Consider the following 16,263-nt stretch of genomic DNA (forward strand, 5'->3'; position numbering starts at 1 on the left):
TGTTCTGGGAAGATTCGAGGGTGTGTTTCTAATAAACAAAAGCTGCGATGAGAAACACTTATTACATATGACTGCATGCTCCTTGTGAGTCTGAGCTAAATGTCCAGTGCAAAAATATGGGGAGGTCTGTGTAATATTATTCATTATGAAATCATGAAAAACTTTCTAGAAGTAAAGGGTCATGATGTGATGCAGCCTGTCCTGAAGTGGAATTACTGTTACCACCCTGAAGTTGATTATTTTCCTAGAGCAACACATCCCAAAGTGTTTTATTCCTCTTATACCACAGCAGTTTGCTGATGATTTTAATTTTTAAACAATAAAATAAGACACGCTCGTGGAGTGGATTATGTCTGTACATCAGAAATACATAAGAAATACTTGTTCCCCATGCAAAGGCTGAGAAAAGGTCTATTTTTTTTTTTCAATGCCCAATTTTTTTAGGCTTTTTTCAGGTCTTTTATAAGGTTTGTGAGATGTAGTTGGGCTGAATATTTAGCTGAAACCGGTCAATCATTCTTAAATGATATTACCTCAAACACAGTAGAACAAATGTACATCTAAAAGAAGCTGCTAGACTATACACTGCATGACTATGTAGTCGATTTTCAACTGCCTATTGCGTGGCTACTCTAAAAATTCACTAGATACTAGCCTGCAGCATAAGTCAAATGATACAGCCTTTTGCTTTTATTTTGTTTTGATGCTATGTCATTGTTAATGTCATCCTGCCTCACCAAAATCTACGGCCACGAGCCATTTGTGTACAAGATACTAAATAACATCTCCATCCCATTTTTTCTATTTTTTTTTGTCTGCTTTATATAAATGATAGTCTTTCATTGATTCAGACTGTGAAAAACTGCCAAGCGACGACGTGACACAAATAAGTATACTATATAAAACCTATTACTGAAAAACCGAACAATAAACAACATACTATGGCAAAAACAAACCATATCCTTTCAAATTGTAGATATAAAGGTGATAGTGCCGGTAACCTTTACTATGATACATAACAAACCAGTTAGAAATAGTCATGAGAATGAAACCTATATGATGTGATTAGGTAAAAGTGCATAAAGAAGGCATTTGAGAAAGTGACTCATGAAGGACTACATGGGGGAAAAAAAAAAAAGAAGAAGAAGAAAAAAAAAGTTTATTTACCCATAAAATGTACACAGTTTGGTAGAAATGTACAATTCTATACAAAACCCACAATTACAAATGTTTTTAACTTATCTCTGTTTGTAAGGTGATAAAGTGCAAAAAAAAAAATTGACACAGCTCCAATGTGATTTGGACTTGAAAAGCACAGTTGAATTAAACGCTTGATTAAATGTCATGACTGTAAGATGATGTTAGAAACAGCTTGCAAGTTTTAAATTATTCTCAATGTACAGTTCACTATTTCAGCTCATTGTTGGTTGGTCAGATTATGAGTCGGGTTTTATGAACAGGGATGGATTTGACTCCAGTCATTACTTTTCTTCCGAAAGTCCGAAACGTGCAAATATTTAAAATATCCCTCCGGTACCACAAGCCCTTAGCAGACTGTTTGTTCTAGGACCAGGACATCTAGCGAGCTGCAATATGTACATGGTGTCACATTAAGGCACTGAAATTTCATTTGGCTTTGGTTAAAATGTATAAAGTGGTTCTCGAATTTGCCTGAGGCACATCCAAAGTGTCTGTACTGCGTGGAATGTAAAAAAAAAAAACAAAAAAAACCAGCCCCTTATTTAAAAAAAAAATGTGAAGAAAAGCAAGCAGGTAAATGCCTGGATTAAAAGAGTAAAGGAATGTAATAAGAACAGAAAGGCCAGTTCTATTTAAAGTGCATATGAGCTCCTAATGAACTCTTAATACTATATATACACACATCTGTATAAAAATAGACTGAGGATGTGTAAATTCATGAACCTCGGTTGGCTTCATGTGCAAAAACCTCAAGTGGACCTCATTTAGCAAAGTGGATACGAAATCTTTCACAGGACAATTTGAAATTCAGGGGGAAAAAAAATATTTTTGTAAATTTACGTATAAGGAAACTCTCTACTGTGAGCTCGCTACTGTGAACGACCTCAAATCTTATAATTGAGAAGGCACTACAATTTTATAAACAGTTTACAGTGAAGAAGTTTAAGTGACTTAATTATTTCAGTTCTACATACCAATTTAGTGAAAATGTTTATATTAATGTCTTGAAAGAAAGCTATCCATAAATTATGATAAGTTATGTGGGTGTGGCTAAATATAAATAATCTGTGCAATGAATGTACTTGTTTTTTACGGCTGATTGACATTTATCAACACACATAGGAGTAAGAAGAAAATCAGCACTGAAACATTTGTAAATCAGGCACAAATCCTACATTTGGTTTGGTCTATGAGAACATTTACAAATTGTTAATTGAGGCCCAATGAAGGAGTCAAAGTGGAAATATCAGCCTCGGAGAAATAAGGCACTAAAGAATAAAAATACAATTTCTTAAGTGTATTTTCAAGTTTTTTTTTTTTTTTTTTTTTACAATATGATTCCTGGAACATCACAAGTCAAAATGTCGTTTGTTTTCGCCTGTCCTATCTGCCTGTGAAACTGTCCTTGCTTGTGTGTTTTCCAGCAATGCATATTTGGCCCCAGAGTCGCACTTTTAATACTTGGCATGTGGTTAAAGATGGTCACAGGCAAAGGAGTCGCCACTGATTCAGACAGATTGAGCTCCTGTAAAGCGCTCAGTCCATTAAACACATCTGGACTCAAAGTCTTGAGCTGAAAGTTGTTTGAAAGGTCCAGGACTTGGAGATTCCTCAGGCCTCTGAAGCTGTTCGGATGAATGACTGACAGTTCAGGGAGACCGCTGAGAGAGAGATAGACGAGATCTGTCAGCTCCTCAAAGTCTCCTTCTTCAATACTGCGGATAAGATTTCCATCCAGGCTCAAATACTGCAAGGGAATTCCTGCAAGTCTGGGCACTGTCCTGAGCTGATTGCCTGCCAGCATCAGGCTCTTGATGTAGGGGGCATGGAGGTGAGGGTTTCTAGAAACCGTGCTCAGAAGGTTGTTAGAAAGATCTACGCTGATAGGGGTTTCCTGGCCTCGTGTGTTGAATGCATTTAGGTCAAACTCACGAAATCTGTTGTCGCTGAGATCCACCTCGGCTAAAGGGAGACCGGAGAAGCATCCATCACTGAGGTTCTCTAGAACATTCTGGCTGAGGTCCAGTGTCTCCAGGTAACGTAGTTTGTTAAAGGCCTTGGAGCTCACTCGTGATATGAGGTTCTTGCTGAGATCCAAGCTGACCAGAGTCGTGTATCCAGGTCCTGACAGCATGGAGTCGGTGATGTGGCTGATGGAGTTGTGGGACAGGTCCAAGTGGGATGTGTCTAGAGGAATGGGGATGGGAGTGGCGCCCGGTCCGAGCCCACTACAGTCCACCTTGGTCAGGCTGAAGCTGTCGAACAGGCCGTAGCTCTCCACCTCACAGCGGCACTTCGGGTGGCAGTTCTTCACCCCTCCTGCCGTGGCCAGGGTGAGCAGAGAGGACAGGCTGAGACACAGGAAAGCCACCATCATGCTCTGTGAAGAAAGCACATCAAACTGATGATAATCAGCACATGATAACATTGCATGCTTACTTAAAAATTACATTCAAATGTTTAGAAAATTAAACATTTAGTACAAAATTGGACTTTCACATCCAATCAGCCACTTGTTCTTTAAAGTAACTCTGAAGTCAGTGTTATAACAATACTCAGGAAATTACTTCATGATGCAATTTATCACAATATAGATATTGTATTGTCATCAGACAGCTCTACTTCTTTGTACTCATGACAATTTATATAAATTGTGTTTATTTTGAACTACTGACATTTAAAAAAGAAAAACTTTCCTGTTTTTTTGTCCCTGAGCTGATTCATGAAACCGGTTTTTAAAATACTAAGCATCATTTTCCCACACATACCAAAGCAGCTCCTGTCCCAACATGACACGTTACACGCAAAATCCTGGAATCAATGTTCTCAATAATCTAAAACCCACTGACTGCAGATAGATTAATACATACACTGATCAGCCATATTAAAACCACCTGCCTAATATTGTGTAGGTCCTCATTGTGCTGCCAAAACAGCTCTGACCCATCGAGGTATGGACTCCACAAGACCTCTGAAGGTGTGCTGTGGTATCTGGCACTAAGACATTAGCAGCAGATCCTTTAAAGTCCTGTAAGTTGTGAAGTGGGGCCTCCATTGATCCTGACTTGTTTGTCTCGCACAACCCACAGATGCTCGATCAGACTGAGATTTGGGTAATTTGAAGTCAACACCTTAAACTCTTTGTCATGTTCCTCAAACCATTCTTGAATAATTTTTGCAAAGTTTGCAATGTTTAGGTAGGTGGTACGTGTCAAAGTATCATCCACATGAATGTAAGGACCCAAGGTTTCCCAGCAGAACACTGCCCGGAGAATCATGCTGCCTAGGGTTAGGGTTATGGTCCAGTTCTGATGCTCACGTGCCCATTGTAGGCACTTTCGGCGGTGGTCAGGGGCACGGGCATGGGCCCCTGACGGGTCTGCGGCTACGCAGCCCCATACGCAGCAAGCTGCGATTCACTGTGTGTTCTGACACCTTTCTATCATAGAAACATTTTCTGCAATTTGTGATACAGTAAGTTGTCTATGAGGTCGGACCAGACGGGCTAGCCTTCGCTCCCGGTTGTTCTTCTTTGGACCACTTTTGGTAGGTACTAACCACTACATACCGCACCCGAACACCCCACAAGACCTGCTGTTCTGGAGATGCTCTGACCCAGTCATCTAGCCATCACAATTTGGCCCTTGTCAAAGTCACTCAGATCCTTACGCTTGCCCATTTTTCCTGCTTCCAACACATCTACTTCGAGAACTGACTGTTCACTTGCTGCCTAATGTATCCCACCCCACTGTAACAAGATAATCAACGTTAATCACTTCACCTGTCAGTGGTGTATATACATACACTATATTGCCAAAAGTTTTGGGACATCTGCCTTTACATGCAAATGAACTTTAATGACATCCCATTCTTAATCCGTAGGGTTTAATATGGAGTTGGCCCAGCCTTTGCAGCTATAATAGCTTCAACGCTTCTGGGAAGGCTTTCCACAAGGTTTAGGAGTGTGTTTATGGGAATTTTTGACCATTCTTCTAGAAGCGCATTTGTGAGGTCAGGCACTGATGTTGGACGAGAAGGCCTGGCTCGCAGTCTCTGCTATAATTCAAGCCAAAGGTGTTTTATCGGGTTGAGGTCAGGACTCTGTGAAGGCCAGTCAAGTTCCTCCACACCCAGCTCGCTCATTCATGCCTTTATGGACCTTGCTTTGTGCACTGGTGCACAGTCATGTTGGAACAGGAAGACGCCATCCCCAAACTGTTCCCACAAAGTTGGGAGCATGAAATTGTCCAAAATGTCTTGGTATGCTGAAGCATTAAGAGTTCCTTTCACTGGAACTAAAGGGCCAAGCCCAAACCCTGAGAAACAACCCCACACCATAATCCCCCCTCCACCACACTTTACACGTGGCACAATGCCGTCAGGCAAGTACCGTTCTCCTGGCAACCGCCAAACCCAGACTCGTCCATCAGATTGCCAGACAGAGAAGTGTGATTCGTCACTCCAGAGAACACATCTCCACTGCTCTAGAGTCCAGTGGCGGCGTGCTTTACACCACTGCATCCGACACTTTGCATTGCACTTGGTGATGTAAGGCTTGGATGCAGCTGCTCGGCCATGGAAACCCATTCCATGAAGCTCTCTACGCACTGTTCTTGAGCTAATCTGAAGGCCACACGAAGTTTGGAGGTCTTTAGCTACTGACTAAGCAGAAAGTTGGTGACTTCTGCGCACTGTGTGCCTCAGCATGCGCTGACCCCGCTCTGTGATTTTACGTGGCCTACCACTTCGTGGCTGAGTTGCTGTTGTTCCCAATTGCTTCCACTTTGTTATAATACCACTAACAGTTGACCGTGGAACATTTAGTAGTGAGGAAATTTCACGAATGGACTTAGGTTGCCACCTGTGCAATATCACGGTACCACGCTTCAATTCACTGAGCTCCTGAGAGCGACCTATTCTTTCACAAATGTTTGTAGAAGCAGTCTGCATGCCTAGGTGCTTGATTTTATACACCTGTGGCCATGGAAGTGATTGGAACACCTGAATTCAATGATTTGGAGGGGTGTCCCAAAACTTTTGGCAATATAGTATATATACACACATACATATACATACACACACACACCGATCAGCCGATCATAACATTAACATGAACACATAACACTGTCATACACTGTCAAGTTTCTTTTGATCTTATCACGGAACAATAAATTTCTCACTGTAATGTGTGTAATGTGCCAGAACAGGCTATCGTAACATGTTATAAAAGTAAAAGCCAAGACTCATAAATCATGAACATTTCACACTTACTTACACGCTGAGAATAACTGATTTATATAGTTAAAATAGTTAGAAATGTACAGAGCTGTGCATTGATAAGTTACTGAACACTACTTCAATTTAAAAAGTATATTGAAAAGACGAGATTACAGATTACAAAAGCAGTTAACAGTGAATTATTTATTAAGAGGGAATGCACTGAACACATTTTAAATATCTGGACTTTATTTTTTTTTATTAATCACTGATGAACCAAAATGTACAAAGACAAAAAAAAACAAAAAAAAAACATTTCAGCAAAGACCTAGTTCTGTTTATAAAAGGATTCTTGAATCCAGTTGGTCAGAAGGCATTGATTCATTTTCTATAACAGCAGCTTGGACAATAGTGCTACTCCAAAATACAGTTTTTATAGTCTAATATGTTATCATTTCTATAGTAAGAGATTATACAGGGACTTGTATGATGGACTGTAAGTAAATAATTTTTTTTAACCTTTATGGAATGAGTCTCCAGTCTCAGTGCTTTGTAACAGTCAGAGGTAAAGCTATGACATTATGTATTCTGACATGAGAAAGTCTTCAGGACAGAGGAGTTTATGCTTTCCAGTTTCTTGGTAACATGACGAAATGCAATTTTTACCCCCTTATTAACTTCATAATAAACAGAGACTGGTGAGGGAACAACTGAACTTTTTTTCTGCGTAGCGTGAGGTGATATATGTGATAACAAACCTGTCAAGCGTGTGTTTTGTTTGGGTGATCTAAAGGCTACAGATGCAAAAAAGGGGGCATGGACTAACAGTTTGAATTTCAGATGCCACACCCTTCTGAAAAACAGGTAGGACTGATGAAAGGACCTAAAAATACAGGCTTGTGCTCTGTTCACAGTATTGCGCTGTTATTTACACTCTAATGATATTGATATTGTATTAGAGTTTCAAAGAATAATAAATGAAAAATCGTTTTGCATTCATTAGTACGAAACATTAATCAGTGTATAGTTAACATACGCTAATAAACCATATTTATTAATGATGCCACTGAAAAATTCCATTATTAGCATGTTTTTTATTCCTTACATAACATGGCTTTGAGGTAGGGGTGTGCAAACTTTTGCACTTTTGACTGACGCACTGTGGTTACTTTATAAGCAAGAGAATATTATTCTGTATTCAGTTTTACACTCAAAATGACACTCAACATTCCTATTAAATAAGCCTTCACAACCTCCATTGTGCTGCAAGAGGCCACTCGTTTAGGGATTATGTCCATTCTGTGAAAAGATGACAAGCGCAGGGTAGATAGCGAGAGCGGTACCGGAATGCAGATTATATCTGCTGAAAGCGGAGGTGAGGAATGCTCGCTTACATGCTTGGAGTACAGATGTTTTAGTTGAAATGACGTCGCAGGGCCGTGCCCTGACTCTTAACAGCTGTTACATTGCAGCATAAACTTCCTGTGAGTACAAACACCGACGTCTGAGTAGGAAAAGGACGGAGATGAACCTCGATTATATATTTATAAAAAAAAAAAAAAAAAAAAAAAAAAAAAAAAAAAAAAAAAAAAGCAAAGCCTAAAGACAACGCTTGTCGCGCTAATTTGTGATGCTATTAGCATTAAGGGCGATGTTTTCATATCAGCATTTTTTCGTTTTTAGGTTTATTCACTCCACATGATATTTTGTGAGTAAGAAGTTATGATAGTTGAGCTGAAGGTGGAGTTGACCTGCAGAACACAGCTTCACTGCTAACGCTAGCTAACTAGCTAACACAAGCTAATTTAACATAATTACTGATTGAGCCAACTAGATACCTGCTATCAAAATGTGGTGACTTAAAAAAAAAAAAAAATAAATAAATAATTTAAAAAAAAAAACAAATTGCAGATTGACATAAAACTATAAAGGTAATTTTTTTTAGAGTTAAAATATACAGTTTTTAACTCTAAAAAAATTTACCTTTATAGTTTTATGTCAATCTGCAATTTTTAAAAAAAAATTATTTATTTATTTTTTTGAAGCCACCACATTCTGATAGCAGGTATCTAGTTGGCTTGGTTGCTAACATGCAACCATTTTTGATAATTGAGAACATGAACTAATTTTTTTCATCGATGTTCATTAAATGTAACTGCAAATGGATATAAAGTACAATGCGTCATTCTTTAATCTGTAATAAATAAAAACCGTTGGCAAATCACTGTGGTAAAAGAGGAATAAAAGATATCAGGACATGCTGTTATAGAAAAATAATCAACTTCAGGTTGGTAACATTAAGTCCACTTCATCACACCACGCTGTCACTGATGATTTTCCTATAACAGCACACCAAAAAGTGTTTTTGATCATACAGGATGAAATCTAGGCACTGCATTTTCTCTTCTTATTAATCTTTTATGTAATTAATTCATTTATTTATTAATGTTTTAATGTATTAATTGAATGGATAAAATGTGATATTTTTCTCAGATTGAAGAAGAAAAGAGATATTCTTTGGTGTTGATATATAACTGATTATTTTCTTCTAAATTAAGTTGAATAATAATGACTGGGATGACTTAAACCCAGTCCGGACCTTTCATTTTTCTCGTGTTTATTTCAGGATTTTGAAATAAATTTGCTTGATTACTTAAGAGAGATTAACCTTTCATTTTCAATCCATCAATAAAAACTGAAAAGCCCTTATAACAAATGTGTGTAATTGAAGTGGGCTTGTACGAAGCTCTTAATGAGATTCGGTATCTTAAGTTCTGAGAGCAAAAGAAAAATTGTCGCCTAATGTATCCTCGCAATGCTCGCCAGCATAAATATTATTATATAATCTGTATAATCAGTTGACTAATTATTGAACAAGTGCTGACACTCCTCTTTAATTGCCATCTAGCACTTAGGCTAATCTAGCATGGCCTCACACCAAACTCTGCCTAACTGGGTTATTTATCCAGACTGATATCATAAACCACTTGAGCAGAGTTCAGTGACTGATAACAGTGACATTTACCTTACAAATATCAATGACAACCACAGAAAAAAAGCAAAACACAGTCTGTGGTTCTTGGTATTCTTCATACTAGAATGCTAGTCAGACATTTTGCAGTATATCACATAATATTTAAAACCTCATACATATCACATGACATCAGTCTAATCTGGAGAGTTAAAAGAAAAATGCAGTAGCTAAATTTCTTATCACAAAAGCTGAATCATTTTGGAACTTGATTAGGGACGGCATGAAACGATGGCAGCTAGTTCGCTAATGTTATGCTAGTTGTGAGTCTGTAGTTCACATTAAACCACAGGGCTTGATCTCAATTCTGATTGGTCAGGAGGCATTGATTAATTTTCCCTAACAGCAGCACTGACAGCAATTCAATTCAGTAGCAAGACAAATTACAGGTTTGTATTAATGCATTCGTTCTAATATAATATATTATTGTTTCTATAGTAACAGCTCATTCGCAGGGATTCGTATAGTGGACGATCTACATAATCTAAGTCGAATAGTAAATGAATTAAAAACTTGTTTTTTAACAACGTCTACGATTATTGATACGATGAAGCTTTCAGTTAGGACACGTTTATGTACCATTTATGGAAGGAGTCTCCAGTTTCAGGTCTTTGTAAACGTGAAAATTTCACCAAATTCTTTTTACTGACTTCAAGAAAAAGAAAAAAAAGAGAGGCTGGTGAAGAAACAACTGTTTGTAGCTGCTATAACGTAAGTGAGAACAGGAACTAACTGGAGTTCATGGGCGCTCCATAACATTAAATGTAACTATAAACAGTTAAAAAGCATTGACTAATGAATGAAAAATTGTAATCAGTGGGAAATGTGGTATAAGTGGAATAAAACATGTGCTGTTAGAGGAAAATAATTCACGTTGAGGTGATAACTAATTCCGCTTTGTGTTGAGCCGCATCACGCCACCCGTCTTGGATTTTCTTTCCTATAACAGCTTGCTCCCAAGTGTTTCACTCCATACATAATGGATTTATTTTCACACACTAAAACTAAGCATTTTTAGGCTCTCCAGCATCTCTAAGAAGTCAGTATTTAACACCAGCTCAGTCGACACCCTTCACTACCCTCACATCTGCATGCTAATTTTTTTTTCCAAAATGGCCACTTCTCTGTTTCCCCTCCCATGCTGATTGCTGATTGAGCGTGTGGAAAAGGCTGTTGGTGGCAGCTGTTTTCAGCGCTGGCTTTGTTGTTGTAGTGACTTCACCCTTTTGCTGATGGCCTCATTCATGCGAGAGCAAACGGATGTCTAAGTGTTCCCCAGATAAACGTTTTCCTTAAGCCTCAGTGCACGTCCTGTTCCTTTGGAGATTAAGAGCCTTAACCGCAAAACCCATGAATCCTCCTAATAAGCTCCTTCACTGAGCAAATAAAATTTTCAAGACGCCCAACCAGAGCCTTTGTTGATCTTCTTAAATCTGGTGTCTGAGAATCAGCAGAACAGGAGGAACCAGATCAGACAGTTGTGATTCCATTGGCAGCAAACATCTGGTTATTTCATGGGGATCATGACCTCTCCAGGTGTTCTCTCTCAACAGCCCTCACCCTTAAACTGGAACGTCACAGTATTTAAAGAATAACTGCTGTCATTAGACTTGTTACACAGTTTGACCATGTGTCTTTTCCTTCTTAGAAATACAAGGTAGGAAATTATCTTTGGCCTTCCTCTGAACTTTCCCTTTCGTTCATAGCGTTGCACAGGGTTTTGGTGAAGTTGTCAGCTTTTTCTCGCAAACCAGGTGTTTACACTGAAGTGAAATTTCATCTCGCATCACGTATTTCGCTCTACGCTGTGACTGTACACAACTACACAGCTCGCTGTGAAACACAAAACCAGCCATTTGAAGACAATTCAGCTCACTAGAAATGAAATGTCTTGCCTGTTTTGTCCACAAATTTGTTTTCCTGCCAAAAAAAAAAACTGGAGGGAGATGCTTGGGCATCCCTGCCATGAGAATGAGCTGAAAACTTCCTGTTTCTGTCACTTATTGGAAAGGACAAATGGCGGAAACCCGGGACTTTTTAATTTAGCCTGTAACAGATTGATGAGCGTCAACAACTGGCTCAGGAGCTGCAAGTACGAACAAATATGAACAAACCAGCAAACATGAACGTTTCACTACAGGTGGAAAAAAACGGCCCGCTGTCCATCACTCCCATTCGTAATCACCATATTACTCCTCATTTGCATAACGCTGCATATAGAGACAGCTAACAGCTTAAAATATGTAAGGCGGCCCATAAAAACCTGTCAGACGTTGCTGTGGGGGAATTTTGGAAAACAGCCAATAATGATGTTTCTGCCAGTAATATCAAGTATATGGAACTGCGTGCAAGAAATCGTGCATGTGTAGTAGGCGGAGCCAAAGTTTGAGACACACATTATTTATGTCATTTGGTCAGATTTTCAGATCCATGGTCAAATCTGTGTTTGAAATATTATCTTGGTCTGTTTATGCTCTATGGGTTAAGAGCCTTGGTCTCGTATGACAGGAAATAACTTGCTGGGAATGTTGCCAAGATGACCGCCAAGTAGACATACTTTACTTGAAAGACTTTGATTCTGCTCAACTTTTTCAGCCCGCCCAATTTTCATTGCCAGCGCCGATTGCCCCACCTCTTGTTGCTGTACGTCGCGAGCTCTCCGACTTACAGTTGCTTTGTCGTGACGCATTGCTCCCGCTGTTATAGTAAATAGTTAATTTCATCAGACCTGCTAGCTAACTTCACTCACATGTGTAGCACTGACCTGAGAGGAGGCACACGATCCACACCACCATACAAAATATATCCATACAACTCACAGCACACTGTTCTGGGAGCCGTTCTAATCCAGTTGATTAGCAGACAGCTAATCCAGAAAAGCTAAAGAGAGTCCCCTTCTGAGCTTAAAACTCTCCAGTGACACAAAAGTTGCCAAAAAAATTACTAAAAATCCTCAAATGCAGCCTGCGTGCAACATCGGCAGTGCTGAAGACGTGCTGTACTTCTGTAACCTCTGTAAAATCTTCACTGCACATGAAATAGACTTATACAGATGTATAGAGCTGAATGCAAACACATTTTGCACCCTATATGTTTTCTGGGTGGAAAAATGCCTATGTTTCGAAATGTGGGTGTTTCCTGCAACAAGACAACAAAAGAACCAAAAGCAAGAAGCCAACTGTGTCACGATTAAAAAAAAAAAAAAAGCAGAGTCTTATATTGAGGTTAAAAAAAAAAAAGATGTGGGGGCGGATTATTGAAACTTGAGATTCTCCAAAAGCTGCTGAGAAAACACAAAAGAGGTCAGAGGCAGTTATACAGACAAGTATATGAGTTATTAAAGAATTCACAAAGCGAGATGCTCTTCTGTACTGATTTGACCATATGAGTTTCTTGTGAAAATCTGTAATCTATAAGAGAGCTAAAAAGAATAATAATTTTAAAAAAAAAGTGACTACTTTTAATCATGAACATGGAGTGGACTACACAGTTAAAGTGAGACACTACCAGTGAATAGGATTATGATTTTTTTTTTTTTTTTTTTTTGGACAATAGCTATCAAAATCAATCTTCAAACCAATCAAAATCTCCTGAGGAAACATCCATACTTGATAAAACCAACTATTTAATCTTTCAACATCGGTAAATCAAGTTAATGTTTATTTCACTGCAAATATGCTCGCTTGAAGTTAACAATAATAATAATTACAAAAATAAAAACAGCTTGTCATGTTACCAAGAAACCTTTGTCCTGAATACTTTCCTGTGACAGAAAGCTTACAGACTGTTACAAAGCCCTGACACTGGAGACTCCTTCCATGAACACATGTATAAGATAACCTTTACCCAAAAAAAAAAAAAAAGCTTTTTTTCAACAAGGTACGCCTTTGTTAAACTACAACACAATATTTAAGTTTTAGATTATGTAGTTATCTGGCATGTGAATGAGCTGTTGCTATAGAAACCATAACATATAAGAATGAGTGCATTAATATAAACTTTCTGACCAATCAGATTAGAGAATTCAACAGCCATGTGGTATAAAAGTATATTACTCTTAAAGTTAACTTGAAGAGTTAAACTGATGGAAGTGTGTGTGTGTGTGTGTGTGTGTGTGTGTGTGAGAGAGAGAGAGAGAGTGACATGCTGTAGACGATTAAAACCAACATGCGACATGAGTTTAAAAGCTGAATAACAACAATAAGAAACTTTATGCCATCAGATGCAGTAAGATGTAAAGCCACAGGTACATGTAGCAGTGTAGTGCAGTCAGTTTTATAAACTCTTCCTGGGTTAAATCAGTGATCCAGACACTCACCATGCGCTGTGACTCCACATGGACTTTTTCTGCAAAGGAAACTCCAGCACTGGAGTCGACTCTGGCAAACATTTTAACTCTCTCTCTCTCTCTCTCTCTCTCTCTCTCTCTCTCTCTCTCTCTCTCCTCCTTCACATGTCTCTTACCGACACCACGCTGAAGTGGCTACCATTCCGAATAAGCACGTCGTCTTTCTTTAAAAGTCTGCACGGAGTAAGAGAAGAAAAAAAGAGTGCAGAGAAGAGGAGAAAAAGCATGGCTCCACAGCGCGAGCCTCACCCTGCCTCCATGACCAATCAGGGGCGAGTCATGACCTAAACGACTCCTTCCAAACGACTCTCAGGAATCGATTCACCTTCGAACGAGTCTCTTTTTCATTTCTCTCATTTACAGGCTTTTAAAAGTGCTGTTAATATACCTCATGACACTTTATTTGAACTGAAAGGTTTGAACTGCCATGTATTTATTTGATTTCATGTATTTGATTGATTTCATGTATTTGATTATTTCATGATTTGATTTCATGATTGATTTCATGATTTGATTTCATGATTTGAGGCCTTCAGCATTATGGATGACCCCTCCCACCCCTCTCGTGGACTTTTCACTCCCCTGCCATCTGGCAGAAGGCACCAGAGCCCATATATAAACACCTAAATGCCCTGTTTTTACCAAATCCAGTACTCCAGTAGCCGAGTTAGATCCACCATCCTGCAGCGGTATTCAGTGCTGCAACATCAACACTTTAATGCTGTTAACACAAAATCACTGCTATAGCTTTACGCTGTGATTAAAGAAGAGAAAAAAGCTCTGCATTCCATCTGCAGTCCAATTAATGCCATTTAAAAGACAGTTATCAGCAGTTTAATGACATTTCTTATTAAATATATGATATAATTTTGAATGCCCTTGCTGCTCCAATACTTTTGGAGGGGGCTGTGTGTGTGGGTGTGTGTGTGTATAGGTGTGTGTGTGTGTGTGTAGTGCACATATATACGTAAAGAGAGAGAGAGAGTGAGAGAAAGAGAGAGTATTTATTTTTTCCAATTGAACATTTCTTTATTATTTTATTTTAAATGATACTGAGAATTTGCTAGGCATTTTCCAGGTTAATATTGACTTGGACTGTACTTAGCATGCAACTCCTTGGATAACAGTTTACTAATTTAATCATTCTCTATTTTAATTATTTTACAGTAATTTTTTTTTTATAAGTATTCAAATATTGCATTTTTAAAACTCATTCTAAGCATGCACATTTGTCATTAACAGTAACATGAGACCTTTTGCAATCATTAATGAGGTTGTGCTATACAGATTTCAATTAGTTAAAAAGTAATTTAATGTTTATTATTATTTATTATTATTATTTTCTTTTATTTGACCTTGTTTTTTTTTCTCTATTATTTGTGTGAAACTTGAGAAATAATAATAATAATAAAAAAAATTAGAGAATGAAAAAAAAAGACTTATTTGTACAATAAATACATATAATTGTACAATAAATAAATATTTACACATTAATTATTAATAATAAATAAATATTTCATGTCAAATGTGCAAAGTGTGCTGTCTCTTAAACTCATGGATATATTTTACATGCTATTAGAAATTTACTCTGCATTTGTGGTCACATGTGGTCTCATGCTAGGACAATGCCACACAAATGGAAGTTTCTTCTTAGCCATGAAATTATTTTTTGTTCATATAGACAAAGTAACAGCATGAAATCATAACTTTGGGTTACTGTGGGTTCCACAATAAATGAACAGATCAAATAAAAATAATGACTGAACTCAATTCAGATTGTGCAGTTTGATTCACTTAGACATGGAGTTTGAATGAGTCAAATCAGTGAATCATAATTCCCTCACTGTCCAAAAGGGTGGCAATGATAAAAAAAAAAAAAAAATCAGCGGAAATGTAATCTGAGAGACATAAACATTTATTAAATGCCCCTTATGTTTACAGCATCAGTGTAATATGACAGATCTGTAGTATGTATAGCTACATGCTAACAAAAATCTAAAATTAAGTGTGTAATATTTACTGGAACTTAAAACACAAGAAAGAGTATAGTGGTTAAAATCCTTACCGAACCTGATTGCGTAACAGAGAGGTGTCTAGTTGAAAGAGTCTGAGAGCGATGATTGGTGAAGGAGGACAGGATTTCCGAGCTTTCCCTCAGGTCTCTGATTAGCATGCCCCGGCCTTTAAATGAAGTTAATTCAGTGCCCAGAAAAACCTTGAACCAGTTTAACCAACATAGCAGTGTGTGGAGCAATCTGAAATGTTTAGTTTGACAAATATCACTAGTTGAGTGCCACGATAACCAATCATTTGGTGTGTTGCATAAGTATTCATCCCCTTGAACATTTCCACATTCTGTAGTATCACAACTTGAAACTGAAATTGATTATAAGGGTTCTATGTCATGAATTTACACAAAATAACCACTTTACAGTTACAGGCCTGAGTGGCTATTGGTACTGTTGTA

The 16,263-nt window shown here is 38.1% G+C and overlaps 1 protein-coding gene across 3 annotated transcripts; it reads right to left on the bottom strand.

The window, feature by feature from the left end:
• Nucleotides 1-1,142: 1,142 nt before the first annotated feature.
• On the bottom strand, nucleotides 1,143-16,038 carry tsku (tsukushi small leucine rich proteoglycan homolog (Xenopus laevis)). 3 transcript variants are annotated; one of them, XM_053239896.1, is made up of 2 exons: nucleotides 15,862-16,038; nucleotides 1,143-3,580 (listed from the first exon to the last, which is right to left on the bottom strand). In XM_053239896.1, the coding sequence occupies exons 1-2, from the start codon at nucleotides 15,967-15,969 to the stop codon at nucleotides 2,528-2,530; spliced, it is 1,161 nt and encodes a 386-aa protein (XP_053095871.1). In that variant the 5' UTR covers nucleotides 15,970-16,038; the 3' UTR covers nucleotides 1,143-2,527. The 3 variants fall into 3 exon arrangements, with proteins under 3 accessions (XP_053095871.1, XP_053095870.1, XP_026790882.2); XM_053239895.1 differs by lacking the exon at nucleotides 15,862-16,038 and adding an exon at nucleotides 13,913-14,089; XM_026935081.3 differs by lacking the exon at nucleotides 15,862-16,038 and adding an exon at nucleotides 13,767-13,906.
• Between the last annotated feature and the right edge of the window lie 225 nt (nucleotides 16,039-16,263).

The sequence above is a fragment of the Pangasianodon hypophthalmus genome, chromosome 14 (assembly GCF_027358585.1).
Source record: "Pangasianodon hypophthalmus isolate fPanHyp1 chromosome 14, fPanHyp1.pri, whole genome shotgun sequence".
Classification (NCBI taxonomy): domain Eukaryota; kingdom Metazoa; phylum Chordata; class Actinopteri; order Siluriformes; family Pangasiidae; genus Pangasianodon; species Pangasianodon hypophthalmus.

What these genes read in the sequence shown, in the direction of transcription:
- tsku (XM_053239895.1), bottom strand. Translation starts at nt 14,023, where the DNA reads ATGCTTTTTCTCCTCTTCTCTGCACTCTTTTTTTCTTCTCTTACTCCG. An exon ending in GCCACTTCAGCGTGGTGTCG is followed by an intron (nt 3,581 to 13,912) that starts GTAAGAGACATG and finishes CTTTCTTCACAG; the next exon opens with AGCATGATGGTGGCTTTCCT.